This window comes from Thunnus albacares, chromosome 1, assembly GCF_914725855.1.
Source record: "Thunnus albacares chromosome 1, fThuAlb1.1, whole genome shotgun sequence".
Lineage (NCBI taxonomy): Eukaryota > Metazoa > Chordata > Actinopteri > Scombriformes > Scombridae > Thunnus > Thunnus albacares.
In genome coordinates this window covers 14,576,910-14,601,650 of record NC_058106.1, presented here as the reverse complement: position 1 = coordinate 14,601,650, position 24,741 = coordinate 14,576,910, and the positions used below count along the sequence as shown (strand labels likewise).

Here is a 24,741-nt window from a genome sequence, read left to right as displayed (position 1 = left end):
CAGCTTTGTTCATTTGTTCAGTGTTCTTTTTCAGCTGGTGCTTCTGTTCATTATTTCTGAACTATGTTTGGACAAGCATAGGATTTATCCATTTCTCTCATGTCATTGTGTTAACATCAAGTGCACTTTAGAAGTCCAGGCTGTGCAAAGAGAAAATAGAGTAGATGATGCAACAACTGCTGTAAATGCATGAGCTGCATGCACACCTCCGCTCTGTGGTTCACTCTAACGATAGTCCACAACTATTGGCAACTGGGATACACTGATCATACACATCTGTTATGCATAATCTGTGAATAAACCCTAAGCCCCAGTAGCATAAACCCTAAGCCCCATATTGTAAAGTATCTGGACAGGTCTCAAGTGGGCCAGCGAGAGGGACGGACCAGCTTTACTCATGTGAGAAAGACTTCCAGCTTACAGCTGTTTTACCATGTTCCTCAGCCACTTAGCCTGCAAAGTATCTTCGTTTTGACTGCTGATCCACTGAATTAAATACAATTTTCACAAATCTGCAGGAGGAAGGGAAAACATCCAAAAGCTAAGTCCACCTAGAATACTCTTCAAAACTAAATATATTCAAACTATACATAAGTTATAAACTGTTGCATGAACTCAAATAATGTTAGAACATACTGTATATAGTATGTGATTACAACAGAAACAATTGATCAAATACCAATATGTGCCTTTCAAGGTTCTCAAAGCTGTTTTGTGTTCTCAGGTGCTTTCGCTTCCTATTTTGTATGCTGAACACATTTAAAAGCAGAAATACTCGCCACTTGAATCTTGATGAAGTGTCACAGGTCCTACTTTCATAAACAAGATGAGTAACCAAGTTCATCGCATTTTAGGAAACTGCCCCCAATCTCCCTGCTAGTGACTTTGGTCATGTGTATTTCCATTACTAAAACCTTCTATCCAATCAGAACAATGGGTCGTGGTGTAGCTGTGTCATTATGTTAGCTGGTCAACAGTAATTCTAGCTAAACTGAACTATGTGCACAGCATATAAAATAATGGCTGTAAATGAAAAAAAGCCAGATGGTTAAGGTTAGGGAAAGATTAATTAAATACTTTGCTTGCCCCTTGAAGAAGTTCCAATCCAGTTTGCCAGATGTCTAATGTCTGATACGCTGAAGAAAAATGTACCGTATGGGTGCAAGACAAAAAAGAGAGAGAAACGAGGAGAGTGCAGAAAGCAGAGAGAATTAAGGCACCAAAGTGTCAGAAAGACAGACAGAGACTGTTGAATGTGTAATGACGTCTGGTCCATAGCCACACTTTTTCAAGGGAACTGTACAAAAGTAGGTATTCAGTTTGTATCATGAGCAGCATTACAATTCCCCAAAGCATTATTTGCAAATGTTTCTTATCTAAAATTCATAATTGACAGAAGACAAGGAAGAACCTCAAACACACACACACCTCACTGTTTTGTCCCAATGTAAACACAGTTCCATGTAGACAAGGTGTAAACAAGTTTATCTGATTGTCTGCACCCTGAACCCTCCCTGCCTTTGCCCTTACAAATCCATCCTCTCCATTTCTTTCATCCACCCTCATTCCTCCCTCTTTTCTCTCCTTCTTTCCTCTGGGGCCCACTTCTGCACAGAGGGAATGGCAGCAGCGGCTTCAATAATTCACTTCCCCTCAGAACAGGTTGTGTTTGCATTGCAGGGTGCTGCAGGAGAGAATAGAGAAGGCGAGGAAAAAAGATTAAAAAACAAGGAGGAATGAAGAATGAAGTTGAAATGGATGAAGGCTTTGAATAGAAAGACAGCATGAAAGTAAAAAAAAAATACAGCATGGGAGAAAACCAGTTGTGAGTAATCATGATGTGGAAAAACAAAGAAAAGAAAAAAAGCAGAAGGAAATGTTTTTAGGGGGACAAGTCAGCCCCATCTGTGCTGCCACATGCACTTGTATGTCCTAAAAGGTGAGAAAGAGTATAATGAAAGAGAGAACAGGAATATATTGAGAAAAGCTCCTGGTGCAGAAAGCTAAAAAAACAGGGGATGAGGATGGTTAGAGTCTGATAAAAGCTAAGCCATCACTGATCACTGATATATTTTCATGCTGCAACCTATGAATATCTCACAGCTAAGTCAAACTATTTCAGAAAAAACACCAATTCAAGACGCTTGCTGGTTTTCTTACGTTTCTAAGATAAATTGAATATTTTTAGGTGTTGGAGATGTCACTTTGAGCTGTGGGACATTGTGATGTACATTCTTCTTGCCCATTTTATGGACCAAATGATTCATGGATTAATCAAGAAAATAATCAGCAGATTAATCAATAATAAAATAATAGATATGCAAGCTGAACTATCATGTATGTATATTTTTCATGAATTCTTTCCAGGTTTGGTGGCAAATTGCAACAAAGAATATGGATAAGTCTGTTCAGCTTAGCCAAACTTGTAGAAAAGGAAATCAGATTTGTTTCATCACCAACATTTCTTGGGTGGCCGGTTTCAATTCCTCTGTCCAGAAAAAACAAGCTACTTGTGAGTCCGTGTGATTGAACATCTCTTGTAACTGCACAATGGGATCCACACACACACATGAAAAAAAAAAAAAAAAAAAATGTAAAAATGCTGCAAAGTAAACTTTTCGAATATGGTTTGGGTTAAAGCAAATAACTTTTAGGTCGCACCCTCATTTCCGTTTTCTCTCGCTTTCTCACACTGACTTGTTCCTTCTGTTTCTTTCTCATTTTCTGAGCCCCTTGTCAGTCTAGCTCTCTGTCTCTAGGGAAGCCTTTCTTCTTTTAGCTGCTCTGTCTCTGGCCCTGCCCTTTTCAATGTCACTCTCGCTGTGTCTCTCCCAGTTTTTTAATATGTGCCTTTCGCTCTGCCGTGTGCTTTTTCTCCCGTCTCCAGATCCAAGTCATTTCTATTGAATGTCAACATTCCAACATTTCATCAGCATCAGCAGCATTAAGGTGCCTGAGGTGGGAAGGTGATGTTGCTGATAAATAAATTAGGTGATCTATTTCAGAGAAACTGTCATCTTCAGTTTCACATACACGAAATGATGTAACTTCAAATCACCTCAGATCCTCAAATGTGTGTAAAATATGTACATCACAGCTGCAGAACTGTCAAAACCTTCTGTTGCTTCTGTCTGTTTCATGTCTACATGTTTATAATATCGGCTGACATATCAAAATACTACCATGTGTATCACTGATTTCTTTGAATGAGAGCGTTTTGTGAAAAGATGGTCTCACTCAGAAATATATCATTCACTTGATTTAATTCTTCATCTGTCACAGAAGGCTTTCAGCCATCCGGCCTTTGTCAGTGTGTACAAATGAAGGAATACGTTCCTTGGTTAAATACATCTAGGATGACGCAGCAGGTGGTCAAAGCGATCCCTGCAAACAGAATTTGAATAAAAGAGTGAAATTTGCCCGAAATTACCTGAAGCATTATCTTGCTTAACAACACCTCCATCTCAAATAAAGAATGTCTGGAGAAATTCATTTTTATGTGGTATAACGTGTCCTGAGCCACAGGCATCGTAGTAATTAAGTTCTAAATAATATTCTCATACACGCACCTGGAAACAGCAGCTCTCAGTTGTTTTTATCTCTCCCCATAGAACAAGTTTCCACGAGCTTGTGAGCTCCTTTTTTTTACATTTTCAAAGAATTAAGAATCTGATCAGTTCCATCGCACAAGATTTTGATTAGAAAAGGCTCCCTTACAATGTATTAGAACAATGATGTGTTGTCCTGATATTTCCAGGTACTGCAGTGACATTCATCAACTACAATAAGGATTCCCAACCAAAGGTTTGCTTTTGCAGCCCCCAGAGGGTAATAAATTAGCTAAAGTGTAAAAACAGAAATTATGACATGGTTAAAAAAAGTATGCCCACATATTAGTGTTTAGGTGGAAAATAAACACATAAATATGATTACAAACTGGAGGCAGAGCTTTCGCTTTACTGCCACCAATTACCAGCTGCAACAGGCCGAACTGAGTGAGTTAACACCATGTGCTGTGGTTGAGAGCGCATGAAAACTAGTTAACAAGCATGCAGAGAAGTCAAAATAGATAGTTGAAAAGTTCTACCACTACAAATGTTAATAGTAATGTCAGGTTCAGACTACACAATATTTGTCTGATAAGATGCCACTGCATCAGATTAGGCAATTATAGAGTCATGAATTCTTTGCCCATGACTTGGCAGAGAAACATGACAGACTACACGTTGGTATCTGACCAATCGTAGCTTCCATCGGAAGGAGGTGCCAGGGACCAACTTCCAGGAACAAGGGCATAAACAAACAATGGGGTCCAAAGCAGTGTGTATGATACTGGCTGTCTGGTTGCCATAGCACCACAAACCTCTCCTCTGTTTCACAGTTGCACTTAGCAGCATGAGCCGCACAAACAACATCATTCCCCTTTCGCTTTGGCATATTTACAGTCCTGTGTGGGAGAGCGCTCTGTGCACCTAATGGTCAACATCATGGAACACATTGTGGAAGTTGTCGTACTTGGTGAGAGAAGGTAATAAAAATTCTGACACATTAGTCTTTTTGTAGGGATGTTGTGAGGCGTCCCAGATGTAGCATCGGTTGGTTTCTGCTCTGATACACTACATGGGATAAAATGATCAACTGTCATGCCCGATGCACATTTTGGGTCCCAACACCCTATGTCTGTTGGGTCGGGCTATTATCGGGCTGATATTGTGTAGTCTGAACCTGGCATAAGAATGAGAACTTGACCAAATTCTCCTGAAAAAAAGAGACCATTATTGATATTGTTGGCCTGTGGGGTACATCAGTCAAAAAAAGGTTGGGAACTTCTGTGTCATGCACACTATTCTAGACTCTATGCAAACTAGCATGGTTTAGCTATCTGTTTGCATATAAATACAGTCAATTTATTCTTATTCTTCTTTTGATAACAAATTCCTGCTGGGGTTGAAACTGCACGTGTATTTAAATGATATACTGTAACAAACATTTAATTTCATTCACAATCAAAATGATTGCTACATTTCAGTCTCCTGATTGTTTTGGCTACTTTCACCACAAATAAAACCCTCACCTTTCCCTCTGCCCTCATTTCCTGAGGTTGTTGCTAACCTGGCTGTCTCCTTGCTCCCTAGTGTCAGCCACCCTGCTTCCCAAAGCCTGACTGCAGCCTTCAATGACAGTGTGTGCTATGTCCTATATATGCAGTAAGTGGAGAGGTGGGTGGATGCTTGCCACTGAATCGCAGGATGATAGCGAGAAGATGACAGGGCTTTGGAGGAGAGAGGTACTGGGTGTAAAGAAAGAGGAGGGTGGTGAGGGGAAGGGGAGGGGGGGAGAAGTGAAGATGAGGAGAGTTAAAGGGATGTATCTTTTTAAAGGGGAAGGGTTAACGCTTGGATGAAGGGAGAGTATTAGGATGGAAAGAGGATGGAAAGTGGAGAATGGACAAATTTTATTCGACATGTTGATGGTAGCTATATGGGTGGCTGTGAAGGAAAAGAGGATCATAGAGAGGAGAGATGAAGAGAGGAAGATGATGGGAACATCTTTCTTGACATGTAATGTTTAGTAGATTGAGAAAGACAGATGAGAAGGAAGAGGAGGAGAGGGATCAGGATGTGTAGCTAGTGGAAGGTAAATTGCTAAACTGACATCAGCTGAGATGCATGGAAAAAAACAGGAAAGTGTGAGGGTAGCAGGTTAAAATTTCAAATATTTAAAGTGCCGGAAAATTTTACTAAAGTAGGGGAGGAGGGGGAGAAGGGGGAGGGTAGGTTGACATTGAGGGAGAGTAAGTTTGAGAGAGTGAGAACGAGAGAGGGAGAGGGCGAGATCTCCAAGCAGCACGCATCGCTGAATTATTGAGGCCAGACGTGTGTAGGAGCAGAAGATAGATTTCCAGGGTTGATCCCTTCCTGCTGTCAGAAAGTTTAGTTGGACACGACCAACTCCAGCACTTGTGGTTGTTTTGTTGTTGTTCGGAGGTTTTCGGCACATACCGCAGGGAAAGGAAGAACATATGTGGGAGGAGCAGCCTTGAAAAGTGTGGTTTTAGCAGTGTGTGCTTCCCGTCACTCTTCAAGTCAGAGCAAATCTTTATGATAAGGTTTTCCCAGGCAGTCAGTGGCTTTGTGCAGGTTTTCTGTGAGGTGACAGATCAATAGGTGTCAGCCAAAGACGCAAGAGGTACCGAGAACACCCGCCTGTATGCATGGCACTTTGTGGAGGCGATCTTTAAAGGCACTGCTGTAGGACTGTTCCAACTTCAGTATCCCCCAGTGGTGGGATGAAAAAAACACACTGTGGCACATAGCAATGCAATGCTGAAGTCAACAACATAAACTGCATCTATTTTCACTGGAATTGTCTCATTTTTCTATAAGCAAAAGTTCCACCGGAGCAGTTTGAAAGATGTTTATATTGTTTATATTTTAGGTTTAACTTGTTAGAGTAGAGTTGCAAAATTAAGCTAGGTAAAAAGAACGAAGAAGGAACGAACTGCTGAAGACAAAGAAAAGGAAGGTGAAAATAAAGGAAGTGAAGAAGAAAGAGAGTGACAGTGTGAGAGAAGTGCAGGAGGAGGCAGACGGTCTCTGATGTAAGGCATGTTCTCACTGCTGTTCACAACCGTCCTGTCGCCTTCATGAATAAGTTAGATGCCAAATGTTCCCTCCTTCTCACGTCCATGCATGCTAACGCACGCTTATATGCACACACACACACACACACACACACACACTATAGCCCTTATTTCTTCACTCTCAAGATACTGGGATCAGGCATCATGCCCACAGTAAACCTAATGCAAAGATAACAAAACACAGCTACTCTCCAACATGTTTGTTATTTTAGCCTCTACTACAGTATACTGTATTTAAATACTAAGATGCTCTGCTTTCCCTAAAACTGTGCACAAAGACACAAGCACAGACACACGTACGTATATTCTCTCCTGAAGCTGAGTCAGTAAGAGGTGCTTGATAACGTCTGACAGAGTGACAGGAGTACAGAGGAGAAAAGTGAAGTTTCTTTGACAGTATCTCCTATCCACAGGGCACCCACGTCGTCCTGTTACTGTATATTTTGGACCACTCTCATCCAAAAAGGTGTGCGTGTGTGTGTGTGTGTGTGTGTGTGTGTGGTGCGTGGACATCACTAACATCCCAGTGTAAAGAGATGACAGTGGGTGAGAGTGAGGTAATGATCTATGAGTTCAGTGAAAGGTAAATGCAGTGAGAGATGTTTGTATATGTGCATATCTGTGTGTGCGTGTGGAAATTGTGTGTAGGCTCTTATGTGTGTGATCTTGTGTGGATGAGATCTACATGAAAAGGAACATCATCATCCAAGAGAGAGGGAGTGAGTGAACTACAAAGTCAGGAAGAAAGAAATACAAATGAACAGATGGAAGGAGGGTTACATGATGATATGTGAACAAAAATGTTAATAATTCTGTTGGTGCTACAAAGTAGAGAAGTCCTCGGCACTTTGCACAGACGCAACGCAGAGCCTGCAGTCAAGACTTCACTCCTACTCATCAAACTTCTATCTTTGATTTCTTCCAGACTGACTTGGAAAAACGGAAACATTTTCAGGGAATGTAGATGATACAGTGAAATCTTCATAAGTAGTCTGTCATATTATATATACACGCTCGAAAAGTTGCTTCACAGTGTGGACTAAAAGGAGCTTCTTAGGAAAGGGGGAGACAGAAGAAGTAAAAGAAATGTCATAAACAATGTCATCCACCAGATTTCTGTTTATATTTTAATGAAATTTCACCTCTCAAATCACAAATTATATTCCTCGCTGTGTTTAAAAATTGAGCAATGCCTTCTGTCCTGTGTACCCTCAAGTCTTTATTCATCTCTGCCTCCCTATTGTCTGCACAAAAAAGCAAAATTAACTGTCCTTTAAACCAGTTTGTGTACCTGGTCAGCCACCTTCCCACTACAATGAATGCGAGGGGCAGGCAGACAGCTTACACCTTGGTGCAAACACATATATATACATATATTACATGTAGACTTGCCAGACTATGCCTTTTTAAGGAGATATATTACTATCTCACCTCACTCAGGGTCCCAGTATACCAGACTGCCCACCTCTACCTGCTGCCTTATGCCCACCCTGAGCTCAGAGTGTAACTGGTGGGAGACAAGGTGATAAATCAGACCTCCCGAGATGTCGTCTGAACACTCTTATCCTTTAGCCCCAGGTAGCAAGGCTAGTGTAAACCACAGTCAACATATCACTTTGGCCATAGGCCTACGGCTCTGCTGCTGACCTGTGGGTTAATAGAAATGTTGTCAGGCTTTAATATCCAGTCAACCATACAGGAAAAAAAAGATAGGAAAGATGAGAGGAGATGAGAGGAGAGGAGAGGAGAGGAGAGGAGAGGAGAGGAGAGGAGAGGAGAGGAGAGGAGAGGAGAGGAGGAGAGGAGAGGAGAGGACAGGATCAAGGACAAAAATGTGGCATGGCAAAGAATGAGCTGGGTAGGCATCAAAACAAGGAGGTTACACAAGGAGTACAAGTGTCTTCAAAGTATGACCCTTTCAATATTAAGGCAACAATAGACTACACTGTGACACAATGAACCCAGTTAGCGAGGGAGAAAAATGGGAGCAAGAGGACATAATTAAAGCCCCATGTGCACTAAAATTTTTAGCAGAAGGAATAAGATCAGAGAGACTGACAGAGATGAGTGGAGACAGACATGAAGAGAAGGAAGGAGAGGAGACAAAAAGGAGGAGAGTAAAACTGGATAATGTGCAGGCAGATACCCTCCCTCCCCCTTCTGACAAGTAGTAGAAGTAGTTTACACTTAAATTTAAATAGTTACTTGTAGTAAACACTGATGAAATGATGATATCTGTCTATCTATCTATCTATCTATCTATCTATCTATCTATCTATCTACCTATCTATTTATCTATCTTCATTTCTCATTTTCTCCTTTTAATTTGGACAGTTGGAAAAACAGTTTGAGCACCATTAATTAAATTCCAAGGATTTTAATTAAACATTATACAGAAAGAAAGGTCACTCAACAATTGCTGACATTACTGATCACAGAGAGGGAGCAATCTGAAGCAGAGAGGTCACTGAGTGTGTGTGTGTGTGTGTGTGTGTGTGTGTGTGTGTGTGTGTGTGTGTGTGTGTGTGTGTGTGTGTGCGCGTGCGTGCATGTGTGTGTGCGTGTGTGTGTCTGTGTGTGTGCGTGTGTGTGTGCATGTGTGTGTGTGTGTGTGTGTGTGTGTGTGTGTGTGCATAAGTGAGAGAGAGTGAGAGACAGAGAGAGAGAACAGAATAAAGCAGAGGTAAAGAGTAGGAGGACGATAGTAGGTGTCAGATTGTGGGAGGTAAAAAGATTATCATCATCTCTAGCTTAATGCTTCGGTCTCTTCCTATCACCATCTCCCATCCCCTCCCCTTCCCTTCTCCACTGCCTCAGAGCCACCAATAAATTATGGATGCTTATTAGAAAAGGGCAATATTCAGCATCCCAAATAAACTCGGGAGCGGGAGACATAAAAGAGACACAAACAAAAGTGCTGATGTGGGGAGAGGAAGAGTTAAAGTCACTGGGGAGTGAGTGGCCAGGCCAGTAAACCTGGAATGATCTCTTTCTAGGTCACTGGCTTTCAACCCATGTGCCATTGCTAAAGTACTGGAGAGAGTAAAGCTTGATGTTCAGACAATGCTCAAATGTTGGGGGCTCGTCTACACACACTGCAAACAAAAAACTAGCAATGTATTTCAAACCTTTCATTCTTCCTTGGGCAACATCTTCAAAGTGATTTTAAATTTGTGCGCAATTGAGGCATATTAAACTTTTTCACTTTCTGCATCTCTTGTAGTGCTTTGTTCTATGGCCAGTGGCAAGGCCTCAACTCGCCTGGTGCTGCAAGAGACTTGCTCAAATTAAAAAAAAAAAAAAAAAAAAACATTACGCAAAATTATTGATTTTAGTTCATTAAATGTCCTGTTAACAAGCACATAATGAAGCATCATATTGCAGTCTAATGCGGTCTGGATTCCAACTACATTGGCAGCTAATGGTTTAGTGTGACTTTGTCAAGCAATCAATAATTTGGTGTCCCTGTGAATTCTGTTGCTTCACAGAGTGTGATGCAGCACCACAAAGATGGAGAGACACATTTCTGGTACACTAAGTCTGTATTGATGCTGTAACTGTCGAGTCCTTCAGATGAGGAGTCACATCCTGCGAGACCGTCTTGAAGTTGTCTGAAACCTCCCCTAATCCTTAAATATGCTGAGAGTTGGCGCATTTGAATGCCACATCATGCCTGTAATGCCTGGGATTACAGTATATCCAGATTAAATGAAAGTTGAAAATAACTACATATGTATGCAGGGATGTTTGTGATCAGTGTGTGGAGATGCATATAAAAAAGCATATCCAAAATAAAACCAGAGAAGAGGAGAGCACTCTAATTATGTACTGTCAAATAAACAAGATATATTATAAAACTATCTTAATAAACTTGTAGAGCAAAGCTCACAGGGAGAAAAACATTTGGTGTGCAGATTTTCTTTTTCCTCGCTGCATTTCCTTGGTGCACTTGTCTGTCCAGCTGCTATTTGATGGACAGGTGTTACAAGCTTTATGACAACCTATCAAAATTCACAGAAGCACAATCAATACCACACTGCTGCAAGAGAAACAGTGACTGATCCACAAGTCCCTGCTGAGACAGCAAACTGTTGCAGTGGGAAGAAAAGTGTGTCTGCCGCACAAACACATCCCACTCACACACACACACACATACACACACAGAAACACACAAATTCCCAGGTTTGCGAGCTCAAACACATGATCTCACACACAGACACGAGCACAAACACCTGCACGCACAGACTCACAGCCATGCGCTGACAAAAATGCACGCATCCAAACACAAATGAACCTCACAGCCGTCCAAAGCGCTGACATCAATCAGGCACGCTTACACTGTTCGTCTCCCGACGGACAGCAAGTCGCATCTGTCTGCTAGAGCAAGTGCTAAACAATTCCAAAGTGAGAGAAACCATTTTATGCATATCTGCATACACAGCGAGCGAGCGTGCCAAACTCATTGGCTCTTTTCCCGATATTCCCTCCTTGTGTTGTTTACTGCAATTGTGCAAATTGTGAAACGATCTGTTCTTTCTGAATGACTCTTTTTAGTGATAATGGTTTGTCTACACGAAACAGTTGTTATACAGGTACACACAGCTGAGCACCACCACCACACAAGCCACCCGGGAATATGGGGCCCTGTGAATGCTGGCCAGTACAATTCCCACAAAGCTTTAAGACTTCTCCTCCCTTAGCAGAGTCTGAAAGGCTGCACATAAGACAAATACTCCACAACACCGGGGGGAAAAAGTTAACAAAATATCTTTTTTTTTGTCACTGAATCACTCCAAATTGCCGACTCTACCACTGGCATTACATCTGCTTCGACCCGCTGCATATTTGTGACAGAGCCCATGAGGCACTGAAGCACAAATTTTTCATGACAATCAGCGCATCACCCTGTAGAGAACCCAAAACTGTTTCATACAGTTATTATGAAAAAAAAAATTAGGACAAAAATGAAGAAGGGCAAACCGGAGATGTGAGCCTTCTGCAGGACAACGCAAATAGATTCAAAGACACTACATCAGGAGACAACTGAATGAAAAAACACCTACAAAATGATTGCTGGCAACTCATAAATTACTAATATCTATTATTTTTAAAATATTGCATTCCAAATATCTAATATATGTCTCCTGGAAACATTTTAGAACAAACATAACAGTGTTCAAAACAGATATACTGTAAATCTTGGCTTTATCAAAACCGGTGAGGCCTTCACCCGCATATAGAAAAATGACCCCAGATAAGTATATGTGATATTACTAAAACTCACATACATCCTTTTTCATTGTAAGACCTAGTTTGACATTTCCTATAAACAGATAGTGGAAAAAAAATGTCTGTACTTTGTGACCTCATCCAGCACTGTCACAGTACATAGACACTGCTCTGTCTGCAGCTGTGGGTGTCATAAAGCTTGTGTATTGTATAGTAAGGTCGCAAAAAAATACATACAATATTATTGGCTATACAATTTGAGAATTGCCGTGTAAGTTGGTTATAATCTTTTACATTAATACTTCAGCAGCAGTCTTAGGTAAAAGAGTGGTATAAGCCAGATTAGTTAGCAAGGACCCCTGCATGGGTCTATATGCTTCAGCAAATAACAGATTGTCTTTATTTTCTGTGTGTGTGATGGCAGACTGCAGGATTGCTTATGACAACAGCACTCTATACTACTATGACTAAACAGACCTTGTTTTCAATGGCTGCCACATGCCTTCAAACATCAAAATCTAAAGTATCAAAGCTGACAGATCGGCTTGTGTGTTTGCCTTGCCCTAAGGGACATGACGCATATCTGGCCGGGCGCCTGTAGCCGAAGAAACTGAGCCTCTGTAGTACAGTGAGACAGCCTTAAGAGGGGACAAATCTCCGCTTTATCCTCAAAAGCACAGTGTGACTGTCCTGTTTAACCCGACAAAGAAGAGCTACATTTTAGAGGTCTCTCATCCTCGTCCTGCGGAAACCTGTTGTGTGTCTGTGTGTGCGGTTCATTCAGTAAGCATGGAACATACTGTAGTGGCACTGTAAGTTTGACTGTCGCCAAATATGAACCCCATTCAGTTTTTAACCTAACCCCTTGAACAATAATTTTAAGTTTAATCACACTAATCCAGCTATTTCTTGTGATGCATGATGTGAATTTTCACTATAAGAGATTTATGTCAGCCTAAAAATGGAATTAGGTTGGATTTACACTAGGTGGGTTTTCCCTCCAATGCATTGGCTGGAGGTTTTCCCAGCTGCCTCTTGTGACTTCTAAGAGGTAATATCTCCCCTTCAAGTTAATTTGCTGTCGATCTCCCTGAAGCTATTCTCGCAGTAGTTTAAACACCAGTTATTATACTGCCTCCCATTAGTGCGTACTGAAACGCGGACACTATGTGGCACGGAGATACTCCTTAATTAGGGTTATAGACTAATAATATAACAAATTAACATGAAGCTGCTGCAGTGGAGCTCAGTCAGCCTGCACTAATAAAGAATTGTATTGATGTAATAACAGCGATGCATTTGTAAATATCACGCTCTTACCGTAAACTCCTTGGCCCCAGGTAAGAGGATAAGCGCTAGAAAATAACAAAATCCAGAAAAGCTCCATGTTCAGCTCAGTTCCGTCATAACCTAAGAGAGAGAGAGAGAGAGAGAGGATGAGGAAGAGGAGAGGGGGGTGAAAACAGGGCGCACAGAGGGGAACAGCCTGCAAATTCCTGTGATAAATAAGAGGCGACAGCTGAATGATTATTATCAAAAAGGAAGGAGAGGTACTTTAAGCCTTTGTGTGTGTTTCAATTGTTTTTATTCTTTCTTTTTTTATGTTTGGCTATGTCCTCTTAAGCCGTGAAAATAATATTACAGAACAATTTAGCCCCCGCTGCACACCCTACATCGTTTCATTCAATTTAAAGGGTAATTCAATCACAAATCATGGATTATAGGAATCTTACAAGCAGGACTGTGTGTGTGTGTGTGTGTGTGTGTGTGTGTGTGTGTGTGTGTGTGTGTGTGTGTGTGTGTGTGTGTGTGTGTGTGTGTGTGTGCGTGCGTGTGTGTTAGAGGATTGGAGATTGACAGGATTGTAGTTGCCCGCTGTTTAGCCTGACTAAACTTCCACTGTCCTCTCCTCACCGAGGCAGTAGAGAGAGTGAAGGGTACAGAGAGTCAGGACCAGTGAGAACTGAGACTGCAGTAGCCTATTCTTGGAGGATTAGCTACAACAAGTGGGGTCATGCACTTGACACCTCAAACACCCACACACAGACACACACACCGCCTTTGCTTCAGATCAATATAATTATTAGGGTGAAAGGTCCAGTAGGAAAAAAAAAACACTTTTTATTTGCTATCTGTAGCATCCTCTTTAAAATACACCACAGGGTTGCTGTTGTAAGATGTATTTGTGAATCCATAACCTGTGGAAAACCTGAAGGAAAAGGATGAAAAGCAGCTGGTTTCAAGGGGGCTAATGGACTCTCTTACTTCTCTCACCGAATGAGGATTTCCATTTCCGACGCATGCCCTCACATTTCTGTAATGACTGGGTCGGTTGCATTGACAGGTTGCATTATACAGCGCGGCCGTGATCAAAGTTTCATTATACCAGGCATGTGAGTTAATACCCTGCGTTAATGTCAGGATGCGCTGCATGAGACTTGCTCATACTGACATGTAGTCTGGCAGATCGTTATATTGGCTGGATGAAACGAGATATCACTGATGCAAATTAAAGACTGGCAGGTGGGTAGAGCCAAAATGTGAGTGTCACAAATGGGGAATATTAACTGTAATTAGAACAAAAAGTGATCAACTTTGATTCTGAGAGCGGCGGACAATTAAACACTGTCTGTCTTTTTAGACATTCCCAATTGTGCACATTTATTCTTAAAAACGCACAAATAAAAGATATAAAGTAAATATGAATCATAAAAATGTAGTCTCTGTGCAGGCGTGTAATCCCCGCTGCATGTCTATCCTACCTTGTCTCCGAAGTGCCGTCCTTTGGGTCAGTCTGCTACCCGGCGCTGCGCGCACTCCTCTCGGCTCCGCGAAGAGAATTCCACCGCTCTCCTGGAACAACCTGCCTCCGTGTCTTTCCACAGATGTGTTGAAAAGTTATATATCCTCCTTCACTGGGCGTCCGGTATCAGCTTTACAATTCCCGGAGAGTATGATGGAGAGTTTTCCGGGCTCCCAGTTCTCTCAAATAATCTCCTTGGTGTGTTAAACTTTTATTTTACGCACGGAGGCGCGGGCAGCTGAATCTCACCGCTGCTGGATTCCACAGAGTCTCTTCTTCCCCAAGATGAAAATAAAACACTTTCCCTCTGAAAAAAAAACTCAAGCAAGGTTAGTTGGGCAAAATCCAACAGAACCTGTTTCTTCTTTTTTTGATTATTTACTATTTAAAGGCGTGGTTGAAATGGCTTTACTGTCTCTTTCTCTATGTCTCTCTCTCTCCCTATCTGCCTCTGACCATGACAGTCTAGTGAAGCCCCTATAACACAATCATGCGCTCTGAAAATGAGCTCCCCTCCGCTCGTTCAATCAGCGCTGTGTCTGTGGACTCCAAGTGATGCTGGCCAAGTGGAATATGTGCGCAGACTGAGAACGACCGCCCCTGTCTGTGAGGAGAGAGAGAGACAGAGAGAGAGAGAGGGATGGAGCGCCGGAGAGAAGGAGGGGAGGGAGGACAGAGGCTTACACATAGATGCGCTCAGGCCAAGCCTCACAGCTCCACACTGAACAGGTTGTCAAAAGAACAGCATTGCTCCCCCCTCTCCTCCCCACCCCCCTCTCGCTCTCCCATTCACTCTGCGCCTGCATTGAAATAGGTTTTTTACTCATTTGGGGGCCACAGGATGTCTTTAAGAACCAAAGGGGCAGCAGTGGTTTTCGTGTTTTTCTCTGTTGTCGACTCTTTGGTGGAGTTCGCCAGCTGCTGTGCCACCAATCGTCGGTGCCAATTAGAAATGAAAGGCGCTCCGAAAGTTTTTGGGCCTAATGGAGGAGCCCTTAACACCACTACCAGCACCCCTCCCCGTGGACCAATTATTTATGACAGCAAAAACAGACTGACTGTTTAACAACCCCGCATACACATTGTCTCTCTCTCTCTCTGTCTTTCTCTCTCTCTCACACACACACACACTAACACGCACACACACATACACTGTCCCCCCCTCTTTCTCCACAGTTGGGCCGCCGGGTTTTCTCTTTACAGTGTGGCCACAAGGGGGCGTGTTTCAGCTTATCACCACTATAAGAGTGCGCGTGTGTATAGTGCATGTACTGTGCGTGGTAATGGGGTCTGCCCTGTGTAAAGGGCTCTTGTATTTCTGCCTTCTGCATGAGAGATGTTGGCTTATCACAAAGCAGTGGCTCCATGTGTGCAACACAGAATGAAACAGACGCTTAAAATATCAGACAGCTGTTGTCACTGAAGAAAAGGAGTAAACCATTTCACTGCCTTTATAATGCGGTTATGTTTGACTTCCCATCTTTTGCATAAATATTCAAATAAAGTTTATTATTCATTTAATGATGCAGTGATGGTGGTGATAGCAATATGTATTTATGTATAAGTCGTTAAACAAATTGCCCCTTGTATGTGGCAGAATTTAACAGAGACAGATAGACTTTGAATTGTCCAGTTTCCATTTTTTCCAAATCATTTATTATGTGATTAGCTCTGCTTATTAAAAAAAAATCAGTGTGACCATGAAACAAATCCACTTGTTAACCTTACATCAATTGCAGATGAATATTTGTTTGGTTAATGTCTGCTTCAATCAGCTTGTAGCACTGAGTTGGTGGATTTTGCAGTTTCAGGATGATGGGTGTATTTAAAGTTACTGTCGCATATTACTAATTACCATGTTGTTGTAATCCATTTTGTTTATGTTTGCATTTTTCTGACATCAAATATAAAATCTGTGTGACCTGTTCTGCGTCCTGTGTTTTTTCTAATTCAACAACTTAAGTTCTGCATTAATCATTGCCTTTGGTAAACTTCTGTTTGGTCTTGTCTGCACTTGATTCTGCAGGTTGTGTGCTTTGCTCAGGGGCACATTAGTAGCTGAGGTATTAGAGAACATTAATTTTTCTCCTCAATTTCCTGGATTGTCTGTGAGGAATTAGAACCAGCAACCCCCGGTCAAATACAGTATGTCCGTCTGTCTCATGTGCAGACCATCAAAGCCTCTGATGTTAAACTTCAAAGTGGTTTGTGTAACTGTACTCTGAATGCCTTCAACACAGAGTGATTAATACTGCTGATACAAGCAGTGTTAATTAATCCCACATGATAGTTTGAATATGTTGAATTAAAAATTTCCAAATAATTTCTATTGCATCAGTGCACTTGTAAAACCGTTACTTGTACGATGGCATCATCCTGAAAACTTTGAGTTAACTATTTGAGGCTAAAAGGCTTCTTAAGTAAGGTCTAGAAAATGGGATGTTGCTGATGCTTTCAGCAACAAAAGAAATTTAATTTGTTCATTTTTTGGAGGTGAATCTGTTCTTCATTCTTGTCCTTACAACCAGAAAGAGTGGAGGTCTTTTAAGTAAATTGTTTTGTTTTTGCAACTGAATCATAATCATGATTTCTGGGAACAAAGTTTTTAGAGGAGACACAAATTGTTATAACACATTGGTAACATTTGTAACCTTTCAATCATTTCTGGGCAACAGTGAGAGGTAAACATCCTAGATTTTCATCTGATATTCTTAAACAGAATCAAGACGCTCACTAATTACTTAGCACTCTCGATTCAAATTAATCTTTTACTTGGAGTAAACAAAATCATGGGATCTGGCTCAAGTATCTGTCTCTTTCTGTTCCTTCCCTTCTTTTTTCGCCCCTCATCTTGGGCTACAGCCAGCAGTCTTGGCATGTCTTGCTGAGAGCGTATCATCGCTGCTTAAGGCAATGAATCTCAAAAGACAACATGTTGTAGGAACAACCTTGGGTGGCAGCCACACAAGCACACACACACACACACACACACACATTCATCCCACTATACATGAAACCATGAATTGCAGAAGACCTCAGAGAAAAGCAATAATTGCAGTGGGTGTAGTGAGCCAACAATGAAATGAACATAGTCAGAAACAAAATCCTACACCTGCCAAATTCACTATTTTGACTCTGCACACAAAGATGCACTACCTACCTGTCAGAAACTTGGTGGAGCTGCATAGTCACTGTGACAAGTACATCATCCATACATGTGTTACAGGTGCAGATGTCATATAATAATTTCCAATAAGTGCTCTATTGTCTTGTGCATAACTTGTGCTGGTTGGGACTATCACTTCCTCTTGCAGTGAGTTTACCTGTGTAGTATTGTATTTAATTATTATAAATTCACAGTATTACTATTTTCATACACATATATATTTCACAAATCAATTATTCACTTATGGACATGCTCATGTTTCTGATTAAAATAGTAAAATAAGTGATTATTACTCAAAGCCCAACTGTATGATTCTAAAGAAACAAGATCCTTTCGTTGCCTTTTTGGTTAAAAAATCAAACAAATCAGCCTGAAAGTTCATATTACATACATCTGGAGAGTACATCCAACTATTTTTACACAATGGTTCATTATATCACCTTCATATCTGTGATTAATTATAATCAAAACAAAACAAAGTCTGAGTCATTCAGCTCACATAAAGAAACTTTCACTGAGAAAACCAGCAACATCAATGTAGGCATGTATGTTTGGCTTCTACATGACAAGAGTAATATTAAGATTTGAAGATTTAAGCAACTTTCATTACAACATTGAACTCAGATATTCCAATCAGGAATTTTTCAAAATGCAACATAATTCAATTAATTGTGTAAACCTGGAAAAAAGAATCCTCACAAGAAACTGCATTGGTTTTGTAATTGATTATCAAAGGTCTATGCGGCAATATAATTTCCTTGCAGACATCTGAGCTGAGGAAACACAAGATGCATTAGGTGAGTGCAATTATTGGTAACCAGCCAATGAAGATTTTTTTGCCAATCCATCAAGCAGATGTTAAGTTATATTACAACATAAGTGAAAACTTTGACCTGCTGGTGGTGCTAGAGGAAAAGTCAGAGAAAGTCACTAGAATGTATCTTCTAAGGACCTTGAATATTTGTTGTAAAATTTATGGCATTCCAGTAGTATAGTTGAGATATTTCACTCAGAACTACTAATGTACCAGAGGAAAAGTCAGGGTCCCCAACATCAGTAGGATTTATCCTCTGGGGACCATAAATATCTTTACAAAATTCCATAGCAATCCATGATTGTCAAGATACTTGATGACATTGCATCCCTAGAGCAATGCTTCTGGCATGGTAAAAAAAATAGGGGAACGCTATTGATGTTCTTAGGTACTTATGGTATAATATATTTGAAAAATAACAATATACTGTATATATAAATTTGGAAGGGTAAACTAGAGTAAGAAACGATTGTACTGCAAGTTTTTAAATATGTATACTTATACACTTGTATTATTACTGAGGAGCAAAACAATGGAAGGATTAGATGCTATATATGATATAAAGATAAAGACTATATGGAAATGACATAAAGCAAGATTTTTGTAGGTAATACATAAACCTATGAGAGTAACACAAACCTGTGTTTTCAGCCACTACTGTATGAAAAATGCCTGTTGGTCTTTTCACGTGTAAATGTGCTATGATTCCAGCCCAGACCTGTTTTATTTTGGGAAGCCATCAGAGCACCACAGACTGTGATGTGATCTGAGGTGCTTGGTTAAATTTTTTTTCTGGTACCATGCTCTGTAATTGGTGTTCCCATCAGTGTAATTCAATCAGAGCTCAAAGTGCTGTATATCAGCACCAAGCACTTCCCACATGGAAACAGCTAAATGGACAGAAAAGATACACTTGAGACTGGCAATAATTTCATTGTGTGTGTGTTTGTGTGTGTGTGTGAGTATGTGTGCATGTGTGAGTGTGCATGAGTGTGCGTGTGTGTGTGGCAGAGATGCTGGACAGTTAGAGAGGCAATGTAACTCTATTAAACAGAGATGTGATAACAGGCATCTCAAGTTGACAACTCAACTCATCAACACGCAGACATGGAAGAATAGTGGACCAAAGAGTTGAGAGTATTCTAAAACCCTGAGAGAGATTTATGACTGACATCTGATGTTAGATAGTTTGAGGTGGTCCAAGAGCTGAGAGTGTTTTTTTTTATAAATACACAAATAAAGAGTATGCACCGTTGTGTTAGCCATGCATGTTCATGAGCGCAGCAGGTGCTCTCTGTCTTCTTGCCGTTGCACTGACCTCTGCAGCACAGCTGCTTTTGTGTTTACATTGAAATCAATGGAGGCGGCAGCGGCAGCTGCTCACTGTCTGAAAGCAACTTAAAGGATGATTTTCTAGATTTTTCTTATTGTCCACAAATGTCATGTGCACAGCCAAACCAACAATGAACTAATCCTACTTACAAATATTGTGCGTGTATCCAAAGCCTGACATTTCATATTCCTCTGTGCCGTAGACCTCCGCTGTTCTGCATATGTACAGTGGTGTCTGCCCTACAGGTAATGCTCTCTGAGAGAGATGAAAATGTAATCGCTGTTATTAGTCTTTGGAGCTGTTTCTAAACAAATTACCGTAATCACTCTTCAGGGGTGAAAGAACATGTCACCCAGTGCAGCATTGTGACTCATTGACATTTTTTAAATAGTTTTTGGGCAACAACAGTGGTTTACAGCACAGAGGAATAAGATATGTCAGGCTTTGGATACACATACAACACTTGTAAGTCGGATCAATTCATTGTTGCTCATGAGATTGGTTGACAATAAGGAAAATATAGAAAATTGCCAGCAATATCCTTCAAAGGCCCTCAGTAGGAGCTATCTGTTCTCATAGACCAAGGGTTACAAAGCATAATCTTGAGTCTGTGTATTTTCTGTTTGGACTGATAAGTAAAGCCATTCACCTTACAAAATGTTGCCAGTGGATGTTTCTGCTAACCCCAGATTACATTCACTGACAACATTTTTACTTTCAGTGCCAATGTATGAAAATCTTATCCATTCTTCAACTAAAGAATGGTTGAGAATATATTTGTATGTATTTGCATTATTTACAGTCAAAAAAACTACCTTATTTATCTTATACTGGCCCTTTATACTACAGCCCCTCAGTTCAGCCTCTGTCCCCCTCTCAATGTGCCCACTCTGTTATGATAGGCCAGCTCCAGAGGCTACGTAAACAGACAATAGTAATTGGATTTAGTTTCTTTTTCCATTCTTTACTCGAAATATAAACTTCTCAGATACATCTGTACATGTTTGAGTCCAAATCTCATCTGAAATATGCAAGTGGACATTGTGGACAACCCATGGAACAACCTTAGCAACAAAAGCAACGGAACAGACCACCATTTGTGGGCATGCGTGAATGATCTGACATCAGTTCAATGGGGAAGTAGAGGTAACTTTTCAAATGCAGAGCAGGCTGGAGCCTGAGCCTTTCCCCTTGAAGGCAACATTTTTATATACGTTCACCTCAAGTATTGGAACTTTGACCATGTTTAACACATACATCCGAAATTATAACATATAAGTGACAGAAAATCACAAAAAGCATGTTATGTCCCCTTTAAGGTTAGGAATGTTAGGGACCCTTTACACTGTTATACTTCATTGAGCTAAACAAATGGCAAATTATATCCATAACTGGCACTGAATGTTGGCATTTGATGCAATCACTAGTGCATAATTGTCCACTGAGAACATAATTTGCAGGAGACTGGTATTGTGTCTTTTTCACATTTTGTCCACAGTTTCCTCCTCCAGTACACTACCTTCTTTGGAGTTGCAGTTTCTAAGAACAATTATTTTGAAGATGACTGACGGAGCAAAACTGTAAAGGGTAGCATAATTAGAAGAAATTAATAACAGACTGGTTGCAGTATTATAGAAATGCAACTATTGACAGATGGCTAATTGATGTTTGTGAAGTGTGCTCTTTCACTTTGATATAACATCTTTTGCTGTACTTATGTAGTTATGGTGTAGCCTATTATGCAAAACTGATCACCACCAGCAAGACAGACTTTCCCTTGTGTGTGGTAACAACAGAAATCCTGCAGTCCTCTTAAGCTGAATAATTCTCTGCACCCACACAGACTCCAAAAAACTGAGTAAACAAAGAAAAAAAAAGGTCATAATTGGTCACAATGAACAGCCATAGTTAAGGAAGTGCGAGTGCATGCGTGCATGCTTGTGTGTGTGTGTATGTGTAGGGCAGACAGACAGATAGAGGAAGCATAGCTGTCCATGACTGTGTGACACCAGCTGGTCCATGTCAACTACTCCACCCAGCCCATTCACACACATCTGCACGCAAACACACACACACACACATATGTCCAAGGAAGGGTCATTTTTCACTGGGTAATTGGCGGCAAGGCACATTGCCCTTGGGATTCGTTAATACATAACCTCCTCCCGTCCGATATCGGATAGCAGGTAGAAATGGGCTGAGACAAGGGGTGGTGTGAGCAGAGAGGAGAGGAGGGGGTGGTTGCATCATTAGAGAGGAGAGGTAATGGCTCTTATTGATTCCGCCCCGCCGGGCCCCCCTCACTATTTCATATTTAAAACAACACTGATCCTCATTACCCAGGCAGCCGCCACTGTCCTGATAAGGAAGAGAGGAAAGAGACAGAGAGGCGAAGAGAGAGTGAGGAGAGGAAAAGGAAGGGGAGAGGAGAGGAAGGTGAAAAAACAGCATTAGGGAAAAGGGGTGAGAAGGAAGGAAAGACAGAGACAGAAGGTGAAAAGCAGGAAACAATCAAAGGAAGAAAAGGAAGGAAGTGGGTGCACAGCTTGTATTTTGCTGTCTTAATGCCTCGGTTTGAGTGGTATAAGTAATTACTGTCACCCTGTAATGCCTTTAATGCAGTATTACTTGTTTAAATCTCTTCCCCTCCCTCCCCCTCTCCTCCTACCCCCTGCAGTGTGTAATAAGGCTAAAGAATTGACTCAAACACAGACTGCTAAGATCTGTCTAATAATTCTCTGTGCTATTATCCTCTCTTTGCTGTTAAGACACAGCTCTCTCTGTGTGTTTGGCCACGGGCAAACACTATCATTACTGCAACAGTGGTATGAGACCAACTCTAATGTTTCTCTCTCTCTCCTTACTCTCTCCTTGACTCTTTCCAAATTTGAGTTTTTATTAGAAGGAGGTAATTTGCCAGCTCAAATTACTCCACACTCACAACTGGGGGATCAAATATTTCATTCCCTTCTAAGGCTGTGTTGGCTGATATTAGGGCTAATTTTGTTTGTTTTGTTTTTTTTCTTTTTAGCCAGTCATGTCCATTTGACTCATTAGTCCAGTGGTGAGATGCCTCTTGGATGGAGTTTATGTGCATGGTTCTGTGTGTGTCTTTGGTGGGGTTCTCCATTATACACAAAGTCTTTGCATACATTGAAAATACCATTCAATTTGAAGTACAAATGTTAGTTATTTCTTTAGTTTAATGAGTTTCCTGATGAAAAAGGCACCTGGGCTAATTATTAATATACTGTAAATATCAGGTTTTTCCTGCTACCTGAATCTTAAAATAGCTAGAGATGTTAGCCTTTTGCTATCAACATTAAAATCCTACTGTGTGTGAGATGGCTATAATAACTTCATACTAAAATGCCATTTATGCTCTTCACAGAACAGTTTCTGTAGTTACTGTTAGTATCATCCCCCAGATGGTTCCAAAATTGTGTGGTCCATTTCTGTTACATTGAATTCAAACTTGAATGTTTGGGTTTATACTAATCCATGTACCAGAACTACCAAAAGCCACTTATTTATTTGTTTCAACAATGTTAATTAAAATGCATTTCATGGATTAGGCATCAGGCCTTGCAGTAATGTACTGTTGCAAATACTGTATATTGTAAATGGTAAATACTGTATCGCTTTATTGTTTTCTTTGTTCACTAAGTTAAATCTCTCCAAGCTTCTTGGAGGCAGGTTATTATTCAAAACTATTTACAACACAGTAACAATGTCAGTGTTAATTCATCTTTGAGTGTGTATTATATACTCTTGCATACAGACTGTATATAAAGATGGACGGTGGTGAGATGTTCGCATTGGAGCCGGTTTGAAGCCCAGTGGTGTAGCTTACGGTCGGCGCCATCTTTTCCATTTGGAGCCAGGACCTTCCAAATAAGGAGTGCGATGTGTTGCCTCTCATACTCTGGAAACATGCCTCGACTGTCTAGTGCATTGCATTTTAAGGTGCTTTGGCACTGGCTTCAGCCTCAAGCCATTATAGTTTCCACTTGGTTACACACAATTCTATAATAAGTGTTTATTCCAACTTGCACTTTTGTTTCACAGTACTGTCACAGCACAGGGAGTCATATGTTGTAGCATCTAGGGGAATAAATTAACACTAAGCCTTGTGGCAATATCAGCTACTTACAGGCCATAACATATACTGAGTGCTACTCTAACAGTTGGGACTGGTATTGTGTGCTGTTCACATTTTGCTGGTGCCAAAGAGAGAATGCAGGCCTTACCTGAACCACAGAGTACAAATCGTCACTCACAGTGTTGCTCCATTCTAGCTAGGTGGAGGGAGCCAGGCCCAGAGTCCTCGGGTGCATTCTCAAAAACACAGTACTCAGAGCTTGATTTCTGTTCATTTAGGTTAACACATCATCTAACATATCTTTATATATGATATTAAACATTATGTTTTTTTCTCACCATATTTAAAGGGCATTGATTGTCTGTAGTCCTGTCACTATTTGTTAAAAGTCTTGATCAGCTGAAGGTCTTTTGATTGTTTTTCTCACCCTAATGGTGGAACATGATTATCTAATCACCATCAGCTGTGCCACTAGGGTATGGCCTATACAACATACCAGTGCCTGTGTCCTACTATGGTTGTTGATCTTGAAGAAGGCCTGAGGGCGAAAATATAAGAGAAATACATATGGAGCCAGAGTGTGCGACACTTTTTTCCTGCTTTTAAAAACAAAATCATAACACTTCAAGGATGAGGGATATTGCCCATCAC

The 24,741-nt window shown here is 40.8% G+C and overlaps 1 protein-coding gene across 2 annotated transcripts in view; it reads right to left on the bottom strand.

The window, feature by feature from the left end:
* Positions 1-16,003, bottom strand: part of LOC122976051 (MAM domain-containing glycosylphosphatidylinositol anchor protein 1) — a 188,820-nt gene extending 172,817 nt beyond the window's left edge. For both annotated transcript variants that reach the window (XM_044344358.1, XM_044344440.1), the window contains exons 1-2: positions 14,635-16,003; positions 13,193-13,282 (exon numbers count right to left, since the gene is read on the bottom strand). In XM_044344358.1, coding sequence (XP_044200293.1) covers positions 13,193-13,259 — 67 coding nt within the window. In that variant the 5' untranslated portion in view covers positions 13,260-13,282; positions 14,635-16,003. The remainder of the gene's footprint in view (positions 1-13,192; positions 13,283-14,634) is intronic.
* Positions 16,004-24,741: the final 8,738 nt, after the last annotated feature.